The sequence below is a fragment of the Diabrotica undecimpunctata genome, chromosome 5, assembly GCF_040954645.1.
Source record: "Diabrotica undecimpunctata isolate CICGRU chromosome 5, icDiaUnde3, whole genome shotgun sequence".
Lineage (NCBI taxonomy): Eukaryota > Metazoa > Arthropoda > Insecta > Coleoptera > Chrysomelidae > Diabrotica > Diabrotica undecimpunctata.
The window spans coordinates 97,705,548-97,726,434 of record NC_092807.1 but is presented as its reverse complement, the minus strand read 5'-3'; the positions used below and the strand labels follow the sequence as shown (position 1 = coordinate 97,726,434).

The 20,887-nt window shown below is 34.6% G+C and overlaps 1 protein-coding gene across 2 annotated transcripts in view; it reads left to right on the top strand.

The window, feature by feature from the left end:
* Window positions 1-2,132: 2,132 nt before the first annotated feature.
* The window catches only part of LOC140441535 (UDP-glycosyltransferase UGT5-like), a 28,726-nt gene continuing 9,971 nt past the window's right edge, over window positions 2,133-20,887 (top strand). The window contains exons 1-4 of one of the 2 annotated variants that reach the window (XM_072532315.1): window positions 2,133-2,285; window positions 11,709-11,987; window positions 17,462-17,991; window positions 19,470-19,743. In XM_072532315.1, the coding sequence (XP_072388416.1) occupies window positions 11,756-11,987; window positions 17,462-17,991; window positions 19,470-19,743 (1,036 nt within the window). In that variant the 5' untranslated portion in view covers window positions 2,133-2,285; window positions 11,709-11,755. Of the gene's footprint in view, window positions 2,286-11,239; window positions 11,375-11,708; window positions 11,988-17,461; window positions 17,992-19,469; window positions 19,744-20,887 lie in introns of those variants that run through there. The other variant, XM_072532316.1, reaches the window with a different exon arrangement.

Below are 20,887 nucleotides of genomic sequence, written 5' to 3'. Positions count from 1 at the left end.
CAAACGCAAATGACGTTTTGATGCTTAAGAACATCCCAGAAAAACTAATCTTTGGCAAAGACGTTGCCAATTAGAATAAGAAAGACCTAGTGTTATCGTAAGTTTTACAGTGGGCATGGAAAGGGTGGACTGGTGAGAAAATTAAATTTTCAGACGAATATACTCCGTATCTACAACGTAAAAATTAAATTAGCTGTTATCAAGAATGCCTTTTATGGGGTACAAGGGTAATACAAGGGTAAAGGGTTTTCCTGTCGCCACTTGGCGACAGGAAAACAATACTGAATTTGCTTGCACACCCAGGAATTGTAAAAATGAAGTCACTGGCACGCTCATATATTTGGTGGCCAAATCTCGACAAAAAAGTCTAACACCTAATAAATTTATGCGGCGAGTGCCAGCAGTCTAAAAACATGCCAAAAAGGTTCCAATACATCCTCGGGAGTAAGCTAGAGCTCCATGGAAAAGAGTACACCTCGATTTTACCAGTCCATTTAAAGGCAAAATGTTTCTGATTATCATAGACTCGTACTCGAAGTGATTGGAAGTTAAAATCGTTCCAAATACCTCTAGTGTTGTGGCCATAGATGTATTATGTGGTTTATTTGCCACTCATGATATCCCAGATGTTGTCGTATCGGATAATAGAACTAGTTGTACGTCAGATGGGCTCCAAGATGTTTTAAAGAAAAACCTTATTAGACAAGCATTGGCTGGACTGTACCATCCAAGTAGTAATGGACCAGCGGAATTCATGGTACAAAATATAAAAAATATACTTAAAAAAATGATAGATAGTAATGAACAAACTAACATTCGATTTGCATTGTACAGATATCTCCTTAGTAAGCACATTACACACCATTGTGCAACAAGTAGGTGCCAATCAGAAATATTAATGGGGTGAAAATATCCTGAGAAAGCAGTACCCAAATGTTTTCAAGAAAACGGGACTGTATTTGCAAGATCATTTGCTCCAGTTCAAAGGCACGCTACAGTTCCAGTTCCAAAGCCACAACCGTTCCAGTTCTAAAGCCACCAAAAGTGGCTTCCTTCCAAAATATTTGAAACCACTGGACCGTTAAGCTACAAAGTTCAAACTCCTGATGGTAAAATTTTACGTCGTTATTCTAGACAAATCAGAACTAGTATGTGTGACCAAGAAGCAATAGACGAAGTTATATCGTCAACCTCGATGAAAACAAAATTACTGGTAACTCCGCAACCGCCATTTCCGCTTACAAACGAATGCCGTTGAAGTTAAAAAAGCCACCAGCTCGGATAAGAAAACCTCCAAGGTATTTTTAGGACTATGATGAGTAAATTCATAAAGGGGGGAGGAGTGTAATGTATTGGTAACAGTGCAGTGCGGTTACGTCACAATCAGCTGATGAAAAACTCGACGATATAGACGTTCGACCAAAGAATATATTCTTCGGTTCGACTATCGGATTTTTTTTTATCATTTTCCTTACGTTTTGGAGTGATAATTAAAGTCAGTAGTAATACAATACTGTTCTTTTTTATTTACAACCCGGTCCCATACATATCAGAGGTGCAACATAAAACTGTGGAAGAATTCTGCTATTTAGGGTTGCTGGTCGACAGCAAAAAAAAACAGCCAAGAAAAATAATATGAGTGGCCAATCGCTATTATTTTAGTCTAAGCCCTTAACTAAGAGCGAGAAGTATATAAAGAGCAGCAAAGTGCAAACTTTATTAAACAATAATATGCCTAGTGATTACTTACGCATCGGAAACATGGCTCACGACGACACGAAGAGTTACTACAAAAGAAAAGTAATATTAAGGACCATATATATTTAAGTTAACGAACAATCTCCATAGAGAAGGCGATATAACATAGTCCATTTGATGGATTAATTGATTAGAAGTTTTCAGTTTTATGTAGATATTGGTTTCTACTTGAAATCTCAACGATAACCAGATATATACATGTGAAACTATTGTATCATTCAAACTCTCCGGATCCATGGTTTTCGTCATAAAATCTGTGTGTATATTATACAATAATAGAGTGAAAACAGTTTAAATCACAAATCACCTACCTCGTGATCTGTGGTTATTAGTTAAATAACATTTTGTGTGACACTCTGTATAAGGAAGAACATGCTAATTGTCACTTGTCACTTTGCAGCTGTCTACAGTGTCTACTGTCTGCACTCTGCGATTGTTTTCGTTTTTTTAATCACGAGTTTGTTTTGATTTAGGTGCAAAGTTGCAAAATGATAATTTGTATATAAGTCAAGTGATATATATTTGCGGTAAGTTACATTTAAAAATTGCCATATATACTGCTATAAATAAACGATTGAAATAGAATGCTATAAATATTAGTATTTTTATATTTTTGTAACTACTAATTAATAGGTTAGTTAGTATTATCATTTGGTAATTCCAAGTAATTCTATTTATAGCTTTTATATATCTATACCTATTTAGTCATCTTTCCAGCAAGTTTATAATTGTTTGTAAATAGTCAATTAAAAAAACATTTCATTATTTTTTTGTATTTTCTAGAACAATCTCATATTGTTACTTTTTTTTGCTGAACACAGGAAATATATGACTAATATCTTTGTTTTTTTATTATTTTATCCAGTAGATAGTATTCATAATGTAAACTTTATATTAAATTAACAATTATTGCAATGTTTTCTCTTCTGTCATACTTGGATTCCACAGTCTTGTTGGAATAAGTTCATGTATGTTTTATGCAATTGCCTTAAACTTTGTGAGTCAGTTTTCCCAAGGCACTGTTTCAAACTCCTGTATATTCTAGATCTTCTTGTTCTTCAATATGATAGTCATATTATTTTTTAGTTATTTCGTTTTTAAGTAGTTTACTTCACTTCACTCCAAAAGAACAAGTGCACTTCAAGAACAATAAGAAAAGCTCATGTTGATCAGAAATTCAATATGATTGAATACAAGTTGAAGAACAATTTCAGCAATCGCATTGAAAGCAAATTCAATATGATTCTTTCTTAACCCAATTAAGTTTCAAGGACTTCCTTTAGTCCCATAGGCCTCTCTCTTTCCATCAATCTGTGAGCAACATTCTTCCAATTCATTTTTTCTAACTATAGCATTATTCGAAAAAAAAAAAAATATATCTGGGATCTAAAATAGTAGATATGGTAAAACAATCCTTGGGCTTCCCATTGGAAAACCCTTTGTTGATTCCAATAATGACACTTTGTTTCATAGTTCCAACTCCATATAACTGTTCTATTATTTTATTGGACAAAGTATATCACCTTAATACAGCCATTGCAGGAATCACTTCTACAATAACTAAGTCTGTACTACTCATTAGTTTTGTTATCTTTTCAAAAGATCTAATTAATTCAAAAACAGATTGCAACAGGTCCAATTGATTACTGCTTAAATTATTTGTAGCACTATTTTCAGTAAGATAAATTGTTATACACAATGTCTCAAATGAAGAAACCTTTCAAAAACACCTCTCACTGTTTATTTCTACAACTTTACAGCTTTTTAGCATGTTAGCTCTGCTGTCCATTAACTATAAATGAATTTTTTGTTTTTCAATGGTCCATCTGTTTGTCAAGGTTGCAATTTTGTCAGCTATTGCAAGTCCAGTATAACTTCCTAAAAATAACATTATGTTTTCCTTTTCTGAAATCCAGAGGCCTGTCACACTAACAAAACTTTGATATTTTTTTCCTAATCATATTGTAAATATCAGGGAATGTTTTTGCACTTTACATTTTCTGTAGTGTATTTTATATTGAGGAACAATAATATTTAACAGTCTCTTAAACCCAGCATTTTCTAACAAGGAAATTTTATAATGAATTCTCTCTGCAGGTTTATCAGTGATGTTCCATACTTGGTGTAAACATTTGAATTCAGTTAAAGCTAAGTACCTGTCTAGTTTGAACAGAACAAGTAGATGTAGATACAGAATTGTCTTTCTCTAGGGAAAAAAGTTCAATAAAATAAAAAAATTTATCATAAGCACTTGTAAAATAACATTAAGAGGTTGGATTATTTCTTTATAGGTTGGTCGGAATTCTGGAGTCTGATCCATTTAACGGTAGGAATTCTGGTTTCTGTCGTATTGGTCAGGTTCTCGATCTGGTACATAACTAAGTAGAATATGACAGAAAGTCCTAGTGATCCTAAATTTGTAACAGAATTTTTACTGAAATCATGAGTATTATCAAGTTTCAAGCCTTTTAAACTTTGTTTTTAATAAAAAAGCATAGTATTATGAGACAAAGAAGACTATTGACCTCAAAATCAATAAAATTCTTTACACCAAGAGGAACCAAGTTTCAAGACTCTAGGATATTCTTCAAAAAAAAAAAAAAATAAGTATAGTAATATAATAAGAAGAATACCTGTTGATCCCAAATTCAATAAGACACTTTCTTACACCAAGAGGAACCTGATAAAAAATTATCAGTATATGAAAAGAAAAAAATCTGTTGACTACAGATTTAATAGAGCTCTTCCTTATACTACAAAATGTCAGGTCTCAAGACTCATAACTTTTGGGATGGCAATCACAATTTTAGTTGGAAAAACATTTAATTTGATGTTTAATTTTAACTTCAGATATTTTTCTCAAAATAAAATTATTTAAACCATTTTTAAGACTTTCCAACAATCAGATCACAAATGTAAATTTGTGTATCATAATATTTTCTTGCTTAAAGTAAAGAAAACAAGAGTGATCAATTTATTTCATTTAATGTCATTAGAATAAAATGATAGGGTGTTCAAAAATATAACACACAGTTGGACTTCAAGTTTTTAGTCTCTAAATATGTGTTCAATGGAGCTTTTTTGCATTTCACATTATTCCACTGTATGTACATTCCTTCTAATGTTTGGTCAATTTTAATTTCGTTTGTTTGTCTAGTTAGTCTATTTTCATTACTAAATTAAGAAAACAAAATAGACATAGACAAAATAGAAAGTAAACAAAACTTGTAATCTTGTAATGAAATAAACTTCATAATTTTATCTAGTACATAAATCATCATTGAGAAAGTTTAACTCATTAATAGAAATTAATATTTCTATCAATTTAAATATTTTTGTTTAATATTAATGGTAATTACATTTATCTGAATTGATATGATTTAATAAGTGCTTCAGAAATGTGTTGTGTTGATTATTAACTTGGCACTATCATATAAATCATGTTTTATTTATCTAAAGTATTTGCTGCTATTTACTAGATGGTAATTATTCTTACTATTATTAATTAGCTTTAATAAATTCTGTACACTTATCTTTTTTATTATATTTTCAATTTCACTGCCATGTACTCCTAGAATGTTTTGGTTTTTTTTTGCTAAAGAGTTCAATTGCAGTCATGTTTTTCTTCAGGGACTTGTATCAGGGCCAACGAAAAAGGCAGGTTGTGGCTCCTAATAATTACGTGGTGACTTCAGATAATGGTTGCTGTGCATTTATCCTAATACAGAATTTTATTTTTAATTTGATTATTTGAATATAAATCTATGTGTTTTGCTGCTTGCTTTAAGTTTTTATGAAACTAGTGAATTCTCTCATAATTAATTAAACAGAAAAATCGTTCAGCATAGTAACATTATTTAAATTAAACATTTTTTACAGGGGTTGATGCGTTATTAACCTCCTTGGTATTACATTGGCTATAGACAACTTTATCGTATTAAGTTTGTCAGTGTTTGACATATAAGTCAGTGTCTCTGTCTATTCTTTTTATGGGATTATGTAAAATTTTATGTTGATTAAAACCTTATCATATAGGTTTTGCTGCTGTACAACCCCGAGACACTAATTATATCAAGTTACAACTGTTAGCAAATCAAATTTTGCGACAAGTAAGTATATACATATAACAGTGGTTGTGAAACTTGCAATTAATTCATTCAAATGCTTGATAAAATATACATCAAACCAAATAATAGCATTCATGCCTGTCATATTCTAATAACTAGACGATAACAGACAGACACGACTATCAAAGCTTGCAATGTTATTGCTGTAGATGTTGAAACTAACAAAATGATATGATCCGTGGAGCTTTCATTGCTGGAATGATATCCGCAAAGATAAAATCAAGATTGTTAGCTGATCAAAAAGATCTCTGTTATCACTGAGGCTGAAGTTTATTGTGTTTGCTGCCCATTGTTGTTTTCTACACCCAGTCTAGAATTTTTGTACCCTGTAGAAGTTTGTACAGGTTTTTTGCTTGGTGTGTCCTAGATACACCAGGGTCTCTTCTTGGTTGCCATAAAGTTTTTCTCTTTTACAGCCCAGTGCTTCGCAATAGCATAATACATGTTTTACAGTTTCTAGTTCCTTATCACAAAGTCTGCAGTTAAGGTCTCAATTGTAAATGCCTATTTTATTTAGGAATTCTCTTACTGGTACATGCACAGTCAGCATTCCTGTTATTGTTCTCAGTTTGTTTCTGCCTATATGAAGCAGTTCCTCTGTTCTTTCTCTATATGGTCCACCAATGAAGATTTTTCCATCTGTTTATTTTGGGATTCTCTCCTAATATCGCTCATGAATCTCTCTGATCCAGTCCTCTACAGCCCTACGAACTGCGGCCTTTGGTATTCCCAGAGTTACAACCGGTTCATTTGATTTTCAATTCGCTTTTTACAAGTTGATCTGCTTTTTCATTGCCTTCGATGCCCTTATGTTCTGGTACCCAGACAAGCTCAACCTTGTTCCGGTCTCCCAGTTTATTCAGTTCTTTGATGCAGTCCCCCAACAACCTCGATGTCACTTCCTGACACGCCAGTGCCAGCAGTGCTGCTTGACTGTCAGATAAGATATGGATCTGCTTTTTTTCAAGAGCTCTCTTATTTCCTTTTGCACATTGCAATATGGCATAAATCTCTGCTCCGCTTTAAAAACAGTGTAGTTTGCCACAAGGCAAAGCTTTCGCTCATTCTTGGATTATTGGAGTATATTGCTGCCCCCACACCCTCTGTAGTTTTGGATCCATCTGTATACCAGATCTTACCCTGTTGGTTATGGTACTCCTTGTTTCTCCATACATTTCTGTCTGAAATAGTCACCTTATAGGAATTCTTAAAATTATATTTTTTTGTCATGTGATCTGGTTTTTCATTAAAAATATCCTTTGTCACAGTCCTTGTGATACTCATATGCCCTGTCCCTTCATTGCAAAGTTTCAGTGATTGTTTTATTCTGTAGGCTGCCAATCTTGCTTCTGCATATATTATCAAATGCAGGGAGGCAGGCCTAGTAGAGTCTCCATAGCGGCTGTTGTAGTAGTATTCATGGCCGCTGTTTAAAGTGTCTTAGTCCACCACATCGTCCCTTCATAGGTAATTGAGGGTTTGATCACCATGGTGTACACCCAGTGTACCATGTCCAGTTTCAATTTTCATTTCTTTCCATACATACGTCTGACCCTCATAAGTATTGTAACTGCACTGCTTGGTATTTTTTTTAATTGCTGGTTCCAGGTAAGTTTCGAGTCTAGTTTAACTTCGAGATTCTTTACCTTTCTCTTTGGCTGAATTGACTTGTCCCTGCAGCTTTAGAGGACCTAATCCCTCTGCTTGTGTGAGGGCGACTAGGGCATGACAGAAACTTACAATATAGCTATTTTGATGGAAATGGCAGGAGTCAACTGTCAGGTTCATGCAAAACAAAATCCAATACTCAGTGCTTTACCTGGTAATTATCAATTCGAGTCACAGAGCTCTCACAGATTTTTCTTCTGCAGTGGATCAATACATCAAGTAAGAACTGTCCTGTCCGAGAATCCATCTGCCAATCCCATTATAAAAAGGGACACTTTGCAAAGATTTGCCGCTTCAAGAACACTACTGTGTCTCCAATGTATTTGAAGGCTACAATCAATTTACAGCTTGCATTATTACTGCTACTCTTGTTTCATTAAAGAAAGCTGTAGTATATGCGTTTATCAAAGGCTTTCGTGCTGATGCTCTTATAGATACTGGTAGCTTTATCAGTTTTGTTAATAAAAACTTTACTAACCTGTGCAAACGCCCTAGGAAGCTATGTATGCAAACTGTTTCTATGGTCTCGTTATCACACACCCCTTAAATCAAAGGTGCGACTAGTCAGAATATTAATATTAAAATTAACTCCTACAACATTAACTTACTTTAGTTAAAAATCTCTGCGGTGATATGAAAATTGGTCATAATGTTCTCTCTAACCACTCAAGTCTAGAGTTTGAATTTGTAAGACCTATGGAGAAGCAGTATATTAATTAGTACCTGTTTACAAAAACAAGGGAGATATACAATCATGCACAAACTACAGGGCTATAAAACTACTTGTCACATACAAGTCACACCATGAAAATATAGGAGAGAATAAGTGATAGACGGATACGTGAAAAAACCGAAATATCTGATAATCAGTTTGGTTTTGTGCAAGGCAGTTCAACAAGAGATGCACTAGGTATAAGGCAGCTGATAAAAAAATACAGAAATGCTCATCATCATCAGCCGTTTTGTGTCCACTGCTGGACATAGGCCTCCCGTAAATAATTCCAATGCGTTCTATCTTGAGCACCCTGAATCCAGTTGTGCTGAATGCACTTGATGTTATCTGACCATCTTGTTGGAGGACGTCCTCGATTACGATAAGCATCGTGTCTAGAATTTTCTTCGTCCACCTTCCATCTTTTAATATGGCAACATGCCCCGCCCAGTTCCATTTCAATGTTGTAATCCTTTGAACTGCGTCAGTAACACCAGTTTTTCTCCTAATTATTGTATTTGATACTCTGTCTCTGAGGGATATATTCAGCATTGACCTGTCCATCGCTCTCTGTGCCACTTGTATTTTATTGATTACTTCTCTGGTAAGGGTCAATGTTTCTGTTCCATACGTTAGAACTGGTAGTACACATTGATCAAAGACCTTCCTTTCAAGCACATGGGAATATCTGATCTAAAGACTTCTCTCAGTTTTCCGTAACCCGCCCATGCCAGTCCTATTCTCCTGTTTAGCTCCGTTGTTTGATTATCTTTTCCTAATTTAATCTCGTGGCCCAGATATATATATATATATATATATATATATATATATATATATATATATATATAGCTATCTTCTTCTTCTTAGCCTTCTGTCGTCCATGTTTGGACATAGGGCTCTCCCAACTCCTTCCATCGGTCTCTATCCTGAGCAACATATTTCCAATTTGTTCCGGCTATTCTTTTAATGTCATCAACCCATCTCATCTGTGGTCTTCCTCTTGGTCGTTTACTTTCGTAAGGTCTCCAATGTTCCAACGTTGGTCTTTTTGTCTAGCAGTGTGGCCTGCGAAGCTCCATTTAAGTTTGGCAATTTTTGTTGCTATGTCCTCGACTTTTGTTTTGGATCTTACCCAGCTTATTTATAGCTATACACCTGTTCAATTTGCGTGCCGTTAGTTGAGATGTTTTTCGCCAGTACTAGGTTGGTCATATATTGTGTTTTGGAGAAATTAATTGTAAGTCCAACTCGTGTACACAAGCTCTTAAGGTCTTGAAGAAGCTGGCAGGCATGATCTACCCGGTCTGTAATAAGGACTATGTCGTCTGCAAATCTCAAGTTGTTCAGAAATTCTCCATTTATGTTGACTCCAATATTCTCCCAATTATTGTTTCTCATAGCACTCTGCAACAAAGCGGTGAATAGCTTTGGAGAGATGGTATCTCCTTGTCTAATACCCCTCTCGGAGGGAAATGTATTGGTGTTGCTATAATACATTCTAACTGCAGCTGTTGCGCTATTATATATATTCCGAAGAAGAGTTTTGTATCTATGATCAATACTGCACCCTGTAAGAGCTCTTAAGATGGAGCTATGCTGGACTGAGTTAAACACTTTCTCAAAGTCTACAAATATTAATATCAATGGCTTGTTGTATTCTGTAACCTTCTCTCTATTAAGGATTTTATTACTTGTAGGTGGTCATTCGTTCCAAAGCCATTCCGCTAAATCCGGCCTGTTCTAATGGTTGGTGAAAATCCAGCTTAGGTTCCAGTCTGTTAGTAATTATTCTCATAAAGAGCTTATATAAATGAGATAACAAGCTGATAGGTCTGTAGTTTCCAATTTCTGTTACATCTCCTTTTTTGTGCAATATTATCATAATGGCACTATTCCATTTTTCTGGTCTAACTTCTTCAAAGAGGCAGGCATTATAAAGGGTTTTTAAAGCTTTTATGACGCATTCGCCTCCTAATTTTATGAGAAATGCTCATATGATATTTATTAATCTTGAGAAAGCATATGATAGACTTCTTCATGAGATTCTGCGATTGGCGGTCAATAAGAAAGGATTCATTCCTCCGTGAATATGTGAAGATTATGAGAGACGTGTTTGTAACAGCAAGTGTTAGAACAGGTGTGGGAGAGACTGATAGATTTCATGTAAAAGTAGGATTGTGCCAGGTCTCGGTGCCCCGTCCTTATTTATTCTCATTCTTGTTGGATCAAATAAAAACGAAACTACAGGGTAACATTCCCTGGTGCTTAATGTATTCTGTGATGTAGTGTTAGTAAGAAATATTGAACGGGATCTAGAACAAAAACTGGAACAGTGTTAACAAGATCTTCAAGAAAAAGTTTTAAAACTGAGTAGGACAAAAACATAGTATTTTGAATTTTTATTTAAAGATTGAGTTGCTACTAATAAAATGGTAACTTTGGATGTAATAGCTTCAAGTCCCAAGGATCGGTGTAACAAAAATATGGAGAAATAAGTATATGAAGATGCATGCAATAGAATTATGGTGGGATGGATGAAATGAGTAATATGTTGTGTGATAAAAAAATTCCAATAAAGCTGAAGGTAAAATTTTATAAAATGCCATAAAACCAGCTATGATGTAGGGAATTGAATGTTCCGTACTCGACTATACGTAATGTTTAATTTAAATAAAATGTTACTATAATAAATAATATTTCTGTTTAATTAATACCAAGAGAAAGAATAGAAATAAATTTGTGAAAAATTAATTATGAAAGTTCTTTTTGAAAATTATAAAAACTTATTGCAAGCAAAACATTAACATAAAGGTGATGACCACCTTTTCGTTGCAGAAAAATACATAGAACAGGCAGAAACTAGGCACAATAACGAATAATATAATCAGTAATCAAAGGCCTATCCTTTTCATTGTCCTCGGTTTATATTATGTACCTTACTAGGTATCCAAACCAGGTAAAGATTTTACCTTTTACCTAAGTACTAATCGGGTACAGAGACACTTCCAAGTCCGTATTATCACTTAGTAGTTTTATGCGTTTCCTTCAATAAACAGCAATTGAACGAATTCAGAAATAGAAAAATATCGATGTAGAGTTGCTAAAAATTGTAAGTGTAACAATAATTTTTCTATGAACTTGACTGAAATCCTTTACACTTGAAAACAAAATTTAAATGTCTTTCTGATTTTTGATCTGATGACCTATTGTCTTTCAATCCCGTTATACTAATGAAATATCCTCCTGCATGATTTTATTACTTTTTTATTTCTTTTTGACAAAATTTTTACATGGGTATAAATTTACACAACCGTATTAATAATTATTTAAACACCGATAAACGTTTGAGTAAATATTTTTGCCTGAATTTAAATTTCTGGGTAAATAACCTTACAACGTTTGATTGTAAATTTTTGTTGATATAGTACTGTATGTAATTTCAGTTAGTACCAGACATATAGCTTGGAGTGAAAACACAATAAAAGTGACAATGTTAAAATTTCTGCTCCTGTCTATGTTAATATGGACAGTGCAATCTTCAAGAATCTTGGGAATCTTCCCAACACCTGTTTCGGATAATGTCATGATCGGATCAAGGCTAATGACGGAGTTAGCAAGAAAAGGACATCATGTTACTTTTGTTACTGTGGCAGATTTGATACCACAGCCGAATGAGAATGTAACGTACATCAATGTCGATAATGAATGGGAAATTGGAGCAAGTGAGTATTTTTTAATGTCTTTTATAGTATGATAAGACTTAGTAGTAGTGATAATTTTTATTTTGAGCAATAGTAAATGCTAATAAAGACAATAATTGTACAACTACAAGACAAAATAACGTTTAATAAGTCTAACTTAGTTATATGTTTAAATATTTATTTAGAGTTACAGAATATGGTTTTAGTGTTATTCTTCTTCTTCTTTATGTTCCTCTCCTATCTTACTTACTTACTTACTCCGTGGCGTTACAACCCTTCGTGGGTTTTAGCCGACTCGACAACATGCCTCCATTGTTTTCTGTCTTGAGCAACCTCCATCCAATTCTCCACGCCCATAGTGCTTAGGTATCCTGCTATATTATCTCGCCACCGGAGACGAGGGCGTCCGCGTGGTCTCCTTCCAGTTGGGACTTTGTCCCACACCAGTCTTACTGTTCGTTCGTCAGAATGTCTTCTGAGGTGTCCTGCCCATTGGAGTCTTCTGGACTTTATTTCTTTTATGATGTTGGCGTCTGGGTAAAGTTCTTCAAGCTCTTTATTAGTTCTTATTCTATATTGTCCTGAAGGATTTTTCGTTCCCAAACACATAGTCTCTCTTCGTTTGCCTTTGTTATCGTCCACGTTTCGCTTCCATACATCACAACGGGTCGTATGATATGTTTTATAGACCTGTATCTTCGTACGTCTTGTTAGTTGTTTCGATTTTATAAGGTTTTGGAGGGCAAAAAGACATCTGTTGCCGGCCTGGATCCTGTTGTTTATATCTTTTGATCCGTTATTGTCTTCAGTTATTGTTGTTCCAAGATACTTGAATTCTCTAACGCGCTCAAAGTTAAAGTCATCGATGGTGATTTTCTGACCGATTCTGTCTCTGCTTTGGTTATTATGGCTCATATACATATTTTTCGTCTTGTTTTTGTTGATTTGGAGCCCCATCTTCTCTGCTTCCTTCTCGAACCCCACGAAAGTATCCTTCATCCTTAATCGTGTGTTTCCTATTAGATCGATATCGTCTGCAAATGCCAGTAGTAAGTTTGGTCCTTCTCGATGAAATACTGTATTTGGTTTTTCGATTCTTGCACTTCCGATTATGTGTTCCAGAGCTAAGTTGAAGAGTTGTGGTGAAAGTGTATCTCCCTGTTTTAGTCCATTGTTTATTTCAAATGTCTCCGAGTATTGTTGTCTAACTCTCACCTTACATCGTAACCATTCCATACACATCCGTATCAATCTGACTAGTTTTTTTGGAAAGCCAAGTTCCTGCATCGCTGTCCACAGTCTGGCCCTGTATACTCTATCAAATGCTTATTTAAAATCTATGAACATCTGATGAAGCTCACGATCAAACTCCCAGCATTTTTCCATTATCTGTTTTGTGAATATCTGGTCAATGGTAGAGCGGCCCTGTCTAAATCCGCATTGATAATCTCCAACGATTCCTTCTGTGTATGTTTTGGTTCTTTCTAGCAGGATGTTTGCAAGGATTTTGTAGGTGATGTTTAGGAGTGTTATTCCCCGGTAGTTAGTACATTGCTTTTTGTTTCCTTTTTTGTGTATTAGTACAATAACCCCTTCTTTCCATTCATCTGGCATTGTTTCTTCTCGCCAAATGTGTTGAATTAGCTTGTATATAGAACTGTACAACGCTTCTCCCCCATGTTTTAAGCAATCTGCGGGTATACCATCGCTACCTGGTGTCTTATTATTTTTAAGTTTTTTAATTGCCTGTATTACTTCTACGTATGTCGGGTATTGGTTTTCTATTTTAGCTGTATATACCTCTATGTTTAATGTATTTGTTCTAGATTGGTCGTTCAATAGTTGATAGAAGTATTCTTTCCAGGTTTTTAGGATTTCCTTGTCATCAGTGATAAGCTGCCCGCTGTCGTTTTGAAGGAAGTTTCCTGTTCTTCCTTGTTACCCGGTCTTGATATCTGAAACTCCTTTGAAGAACTGTCTCGCTTGTTTGTTCTTTCTTTTTTCTTCTATATATCTGATTATTTGTTCCTGAGACTCCCTCTTCTTCCTTTTCATTAGTTTTTCTTGTCTCTGTTCTTCTTTGTCTATACATTTCATTGTTGTTGTGCGATGGGTTTTGTAGCATGTTCTTTCTAGCCATATTTCTTGCTGTTATGTAGTTCAGGCATTCATCATCGAACCATTTTTTTGTTGTTTTCTTTTTGTATTCTAGTATTTCATCTGATACGCTTGTCAGAGCTAATTTGATATTTTTCCAAGCTGAGTCTATGTTGTTCTCTCCTATCGAAAATTGGATATCATAAAAAGTCGTTTTAATGTTGTTTACAGCCAAACGATTTCCTTAACTTTCTCATTAGGGCTCCTTTTACGGCCTGGATTACGTCGACATTCGATCTTTCCTTGCAATATATTTTATTATAAAGTCAAACATTAGTCAAACTTCGGCGGCAAAAATTCTCTGTAAACATAAAAGCATCCTTACCGTAGACAGTTCAGTGACGGCTCGTGACCGCCAGTATGCTTGTAAGCGACACGCATCACATATATCTTTATTATATATATACATAAGAAATACAGGATATTTGTGACTGTCGATATAAACAAAACCACCAGTTTATTAGGGCTGCAGTCAGAAGGTTGGCCGAGATGTTAGAGAAACACTCTTTTGACTTTTTGTCAAGTTTTCGGAATTGTTTTATTCCTTTTTCAAGACATTTTCGTTGAGATTATTTAAAATAAACTTTAACACTCAACATTAACAACACAGATATTAAATATAATAATGGACAATACATTGAAAGCAGTAAATAATGCCAACAAAAAAGTGAATTTCTCAAATTACTATCGCATCATACCATATTGTTTTAAACGATCTCCAAAATGGTCGATTATCCTTGTAAATTTGGCAAAGTAAGGCCTATTACGATAATTTCTAATCTTTCTTGATTTTGGTGCCTTGAAAAAATCGTTCCAATGAAATTAATCATTTAAAATATTCATAGCTCGAAGCCCGCCGAAGGCGACCGAATTCATCGTCGAAGAAAACGATAAAATCACTGACTAGCCGTGAAGCCGTGTTGCTCTTGGGTAAGTGTAAGACAGAGAGACGGATAGACGTTTTATTCTCTTTTAAGGCGAAAATTCGAAGCGCCTCTCAACTGCTGCGAGGAGCGCAAAATAATTACTTCGGAGAGAATGAACTAAAACTTCGGAGAGAATATAAAAAAATAGCCCTTTTATTTTAAACAAGTATTCTTCTTCTTCTTTCAGTACCCTGTCCGATTATCGAACGTTGGCGATCATATTGGCAATAATAACTTTGTTTACGGCGGCTCTAAATAAATTAGCGGTGGTCTCTTGATACCATTCCCGGAGATTTCGGAGCCAGGATGTTCTTCGTCGGCCTGGGCCTCTCCTTCCGGCGATCTTACCCTGTATTATGAGGTGTCTCATTACATGACCTAAATATTCTAACTTTCGAATTTTTATCGTTTTTGTTATTTCTTTGCTCTTTTTCATTCGATGTAAAACTATTTCAGTTCTTATTCGATCAACCCAACTTATCCGCAATACTCGTCGATAAATCCACATCTCAAAGGCCTCTAATTTTTTCATTAATGTCTCTGTAAGGGTCCAACTCTCCTACCATACAGCAATGTGGAGAATATGTAGCAGCGTATTAATCTGACTTTAAGGTTTAACGTAATATCTCTATTAATTAGAATTTTCTTTAATTTATAGAAGGCGGCTCTGGCTTTTTCAATGCCTATTCTTATTTCTTTATTTATATCCCAGTTATCGTTAACGTTTGCACCCAAGTAGGTAATATTGTGGACTCTTTCTAATTCTATTCCATACGCTCTGATGTTCGTTGGTTGTAACTCCGTTTTGCTGACAACCATAAGTTTTGTCTTTTAACAAGTATTATGTCAAAATTTATAAATCACAATTTTGAAATAAGTAATTTGTAATAATAAATAATTTATTATTGTACATTTGAAGAGGTTAGGCGGCGCCTACCTTGTCTACCTTGACGGTCCGCCCCTGATATAGTTCCATCAAAAATTGGCAGTGGATGATTATCATCGCAGATTAGCTTTGTGTCAATAGTCTCAGCAACAAGTGCATAGCGACCGATTTTTTTTCAATTATGTGCTTTTTTGAGGTGAGACTATATAGGTATAGTTTTCATTAGTTTTCAACAAGCAATTCCTACTTTATTAATAGTCATAGTCAAACTAGTTGGTCTTTAACTGTTTGAGGTGGTATTGTTATGACTATGTGATTGGCCCACATTTTTTTGACGGCCGTGTGAATCATGCTATATATCTGGAATTTCTGGAGAATCATTTGCAATTATTACTGCATTTAATATTCGATAAAGAATGTGGTTTTTACGTGCCTCTGCTCCAGTTTGCCCACCGCTATCACCGGAGTTGTCCAAAAATTAATTCTTTCATATGGGGCTATTTAAAAAACGCTCCCCAAACTTGCATACGTTGGAGGTGGACAATTTTAACATTTACTTTAGACTTATTTCATTAATATCACATTCATTAAATATTGTTTAAGTTTATATTGTCCATTAGCTGTTTATTGATATTCCCGAAATTTAAAGAAAACTAAAAATATCTCCAAAAGTGATGAGTATAGGGAATGCTTCATAAAAATGCTTCTCTTTTTATTATACCTTCCTTTGCATTTGATAGAACTTCCTGACAAATTTATTTATTACAGACGCTGAACAGTAGTGGAGACAATTTATATCCCTGTCTCACTCCTCGTCTAACACTCACTTAAGTTAATATTTCAGGTTCTATTCTTATGTTTGCTTTTTGGTTCCAATAGAAATTTAACATTATTCATAGATCTTTATTGTATATGCCTTTACTCTCAAGGATTTCCTTTAGTCTATCGTATTCCCTGTCGAAAGCTTTTTCAGTACATGAAACAAGCGTGTCTCGATTAACATCCAGACATCGTTGTGTCAGTACAAAGCTGTGTCAGTTTAGAGCAAACAGCCTCCCGGGTGAATAACTCTTTTCTGAATTTCATTTGTGTATCGTTTATATTATGTTCTAACTTCTAATGAATGCAACTGTGAATGCTATGCAAGAATCAGGGAACCGCTCGTTTTTGCCGACAAGATGACAGTCCAATGAAACTTTAATAAATAAAATAAAAATTTTTGATGAATTTGATTACATTACTGACGAATAACTCCCCTGCATATGTTACAAGAGTAACCAAAAGGGGTATTTTAGACTATTTTATCTTATTGAGAATTGTGTTTTAAAGAAATCAACCAATTATACCTAAAGTTTATATATATTTTGAATTTCCGGTGTAGGAGTAACTAACTATTCCTAGGCTTGCTTTAATTACGTCTTTTTGGGATGGTTCGTTATAATAGAATATAATAAAAACTAGTATTATTTTCAATAATGTAATAACTTTATTTGCAAATACTTAATGATATACGGTTTTATTTTTAGAAATAAACATAAGTTTCGCAGACAGAACCCGTATGGGCTTCATCCGTAGAACGGCCTGGTATTTCAGCATAGGCTACGACGTTACTGATATGCTGTTTTCAGACAAAGCGTTTCAATCGGTTATAAAATCCGGCGAAAAATTTGATCTGGTGATAGCAGAATATTTAGCTAACGAAGCTATTGTTGGAGTAGCTAAAGTATTCGAAGCACCTATAATTTTGGTATCTCCCACACCATCTTCGACGCTGATGACCGATCTGTTTGCTGCTCCAGCACCACCGTCCTACGTACCCAATCCGCTTACAGCTCACACTAGCGACATGAGTTATTTCGAACGAATAAATAATTTCATGTGCAACATATTTGTTGAGAGGTATCAATATATTCTAGCCCTACCTTGGCAACAGGACTTACTCAACAAATTTATAGATCCCAAACTTAGTCTTAGCGACCTCGTTGAGAATATAAGTCTAATATTATTGAATTCGCATCCACTTGTCACCGAAGCTGTACCACTTACACCTAATATGGTAAGTAAACCTTTTATATTTTTGAAAATTTGTAAATTTCAGCATCATCAGTGAAGTAAAATCTGTACCATTAACAATCTTTTGCATGGCTATCTCTCAACAGTTCGATTACAAATTGCGAATACTTACTTTCATTTCATTTTCACATGTCTCGTTTAATTCATTACATCAAAAAGGTCCTTTTGATATAATGATTTAAATTGTGACTTAATCCCATATAAACATATTATTTAACTGCTATACCACAAAAAAATGCTTTTAGAACAATCTTATAAAGGGTGTTTTTTAGAGGTATATAACTTTTTTTAAATTAACATAAAATTGACTTTATTAGAATGATATCCTTTTAGCATTAAAATTAACATACGATTTCTGGCATATGACCGCCACAGCTGGCTCTGATGTAGTCTAATCTAGAAGTCCAATTTTTGATGACGTTTTCCAACATTTGTGGCCGTATTATGTCTTCCAAGCGACTTCACATATCCCTACAGAAAATAGTCTAGCGGTGTTAAATCGAACTATCTTGGAGGCCAATACACGAGTCTGAAATGTGAAACTATGCGCTTAACGTACATGTTTTGCCATAATCATGGCTCTATAGCTGTCACAATCGACTAACGTTCTGGCCAGCATCGTATTTGAAGAAGTATGGGCCAATGATTCCACCAGCCCATAAAACACACCAAACAGTCAGTTTTTCTGGATGTAATGGTGTCTCAACATACACTTGAGGATTATCTTCTCTCTCGTTTTGAGCCCAATCGCCGAATTTACGCCTTTCTAGATGATCGTGTAGCTTCAATTCTTGCACGAGTTAGATTTTGTAAGCACGCAAACCAAGATCTTCCATAAAGTGGATGAACACACATCTAACTGCTGTGCACGATGGCGGATAGACTGATTGGGTCTTCCTATATGTTACGCTCTGCAGTAGCAACGACGTCTCTGTAAATGTGTATTATCATTTAGAATAAACTTGGTGCGAAAACATTCCATGGTTAACTGAATTTAATTGTTCTGATGGACAATTATGTTGACCATAAAATGGACGTAGTATGTATGTAATACGTATTTCGAACAGAACAATGATTTTTAAAATAAATTTGCACAATTTGGAAACGTTTTTCGGTAGTCAGTCTATTCATGCTGAAATTCCAACCAAAACTAAACATAAATAACGGGACAGCTGTCAAAATGGCCGCCAGTTAATAAAGTGTTGCCTACTTACATTTTTTTTACCTCTAAAAAACACCCGATATATTCCGAAGGCAGTTATTTGTAACCATATGAATTTACTGTTAACTACATATATATGAGTTTGTATTCGATGGTAGATCAAATACTTACCTTTGCGCTAATATGTCGAATTTTTACTGGTTTTCTACATAATTTACAATATAATGACCATTAAATTTCCTTTGTTTGGAGTCAGGTATATAAAACATGGTGACTAATTTTGTAATATAAAATTTTAGATAGAAGTTGGAGGTATGCACATATCGTTTCCTAAGAGAGTACCGAACCAAGCTGAAGGTTTTATCAACAATGCTCCCGATGGGGCAATATATGTTGCACTAGATCCCAATTTGAATCATTTTAATTATTTGGGACCCGACAAAGTGGCGAGAATCTTGGATATATTTGGCCGTTTTAAACAGAGATTTGTATGGAATTTACCAGAACCGCCAAAAGAGTATGACGAAGATAAGTTTATGTTTGTGAAAAATGTTGTTCATCAGGATTTTCTTGGTAAGTATTTCAGAATTACCACATTTCGTCTAAAAAATCCTTATTATAGACAGTCAAATAGACGTATGAAAACAAAAATCTGAACCTTTGCAATAAATATACGCCAGTAAAATGGGAAGATTTGAGGGGAGACTTAGAATAGAATAGAAATATACTTTATTGTCACTAAAAATTGTACAATGTTATGGACAAAGCTTACAAAAAGTCAAAAAAATAACAATAACAATTTAAAATTTTTCTAAAATTACATAAATCGTCAATATCACAAAATAAAAGATAATAAAATATACAATCCATTGCAAAATTTAACTAAATTGCAAATTGCATAATAAAACCTTACGAACTTTACTTACAAAATTTAAGTTGCTGCATTTGATACCCAAAGATATATAAAAATACTTTAGGTTCTTCTTCTTATGGTGCCTATCCGTTACGGATGTTGGACACTAACATGGCTATTCTGACTTTGTTGACTGCTGCCTTGAAAAGTCCGATACTTTAGTTGCTTGCACCTAAACGTACTGTAATTACATTTTCGACATTAGTTACATTTCGACCGGTTCCACTTATGGGTCGTATAAGTCTTTTTACTACATTAGATGCATCGTTGGGTAGTTGAAAAAGGTTCTAGCGTCCACCAAGGCATAAATCTTGATTCCGTATTTCGCTGGCTTATTGGCTATATACTGCCTAAATTTGCATCGACCACGGAACGCTTCCAACATTTCATCTATAGTCACATACAATCCAGGAGTGTATTCAGATAAACAGTTAGTGACAAACATTTCATACATTTCTCGAATGGGTGCAAGATTATCAACTGCCGAATTTTCTTGCCTCTTAGTGGCGTTGTCAAATCTTACAGCTTGAATTATTTGGTGAAATCTTTTCTTGGACATAGTAGCTGCACAACTATCTGGAGCTGTGCTATCTAATTTCCAGAGTTCATCACTATTTAAATTTTGCGCTCTCTTTACCCCAGCAAGGAACAAAAGTCCGATAAATGCTTGCATTTCCTCGTAGTCAACAGCAGGACAATCCCTAGCGCGAGTATAAAACACTCATCATGTCCAGTTTTTGATTTTCATATTTTACAATATTATTGATCATAGCATCCGAGAAAAACAATTTCCAGCATTTTAAT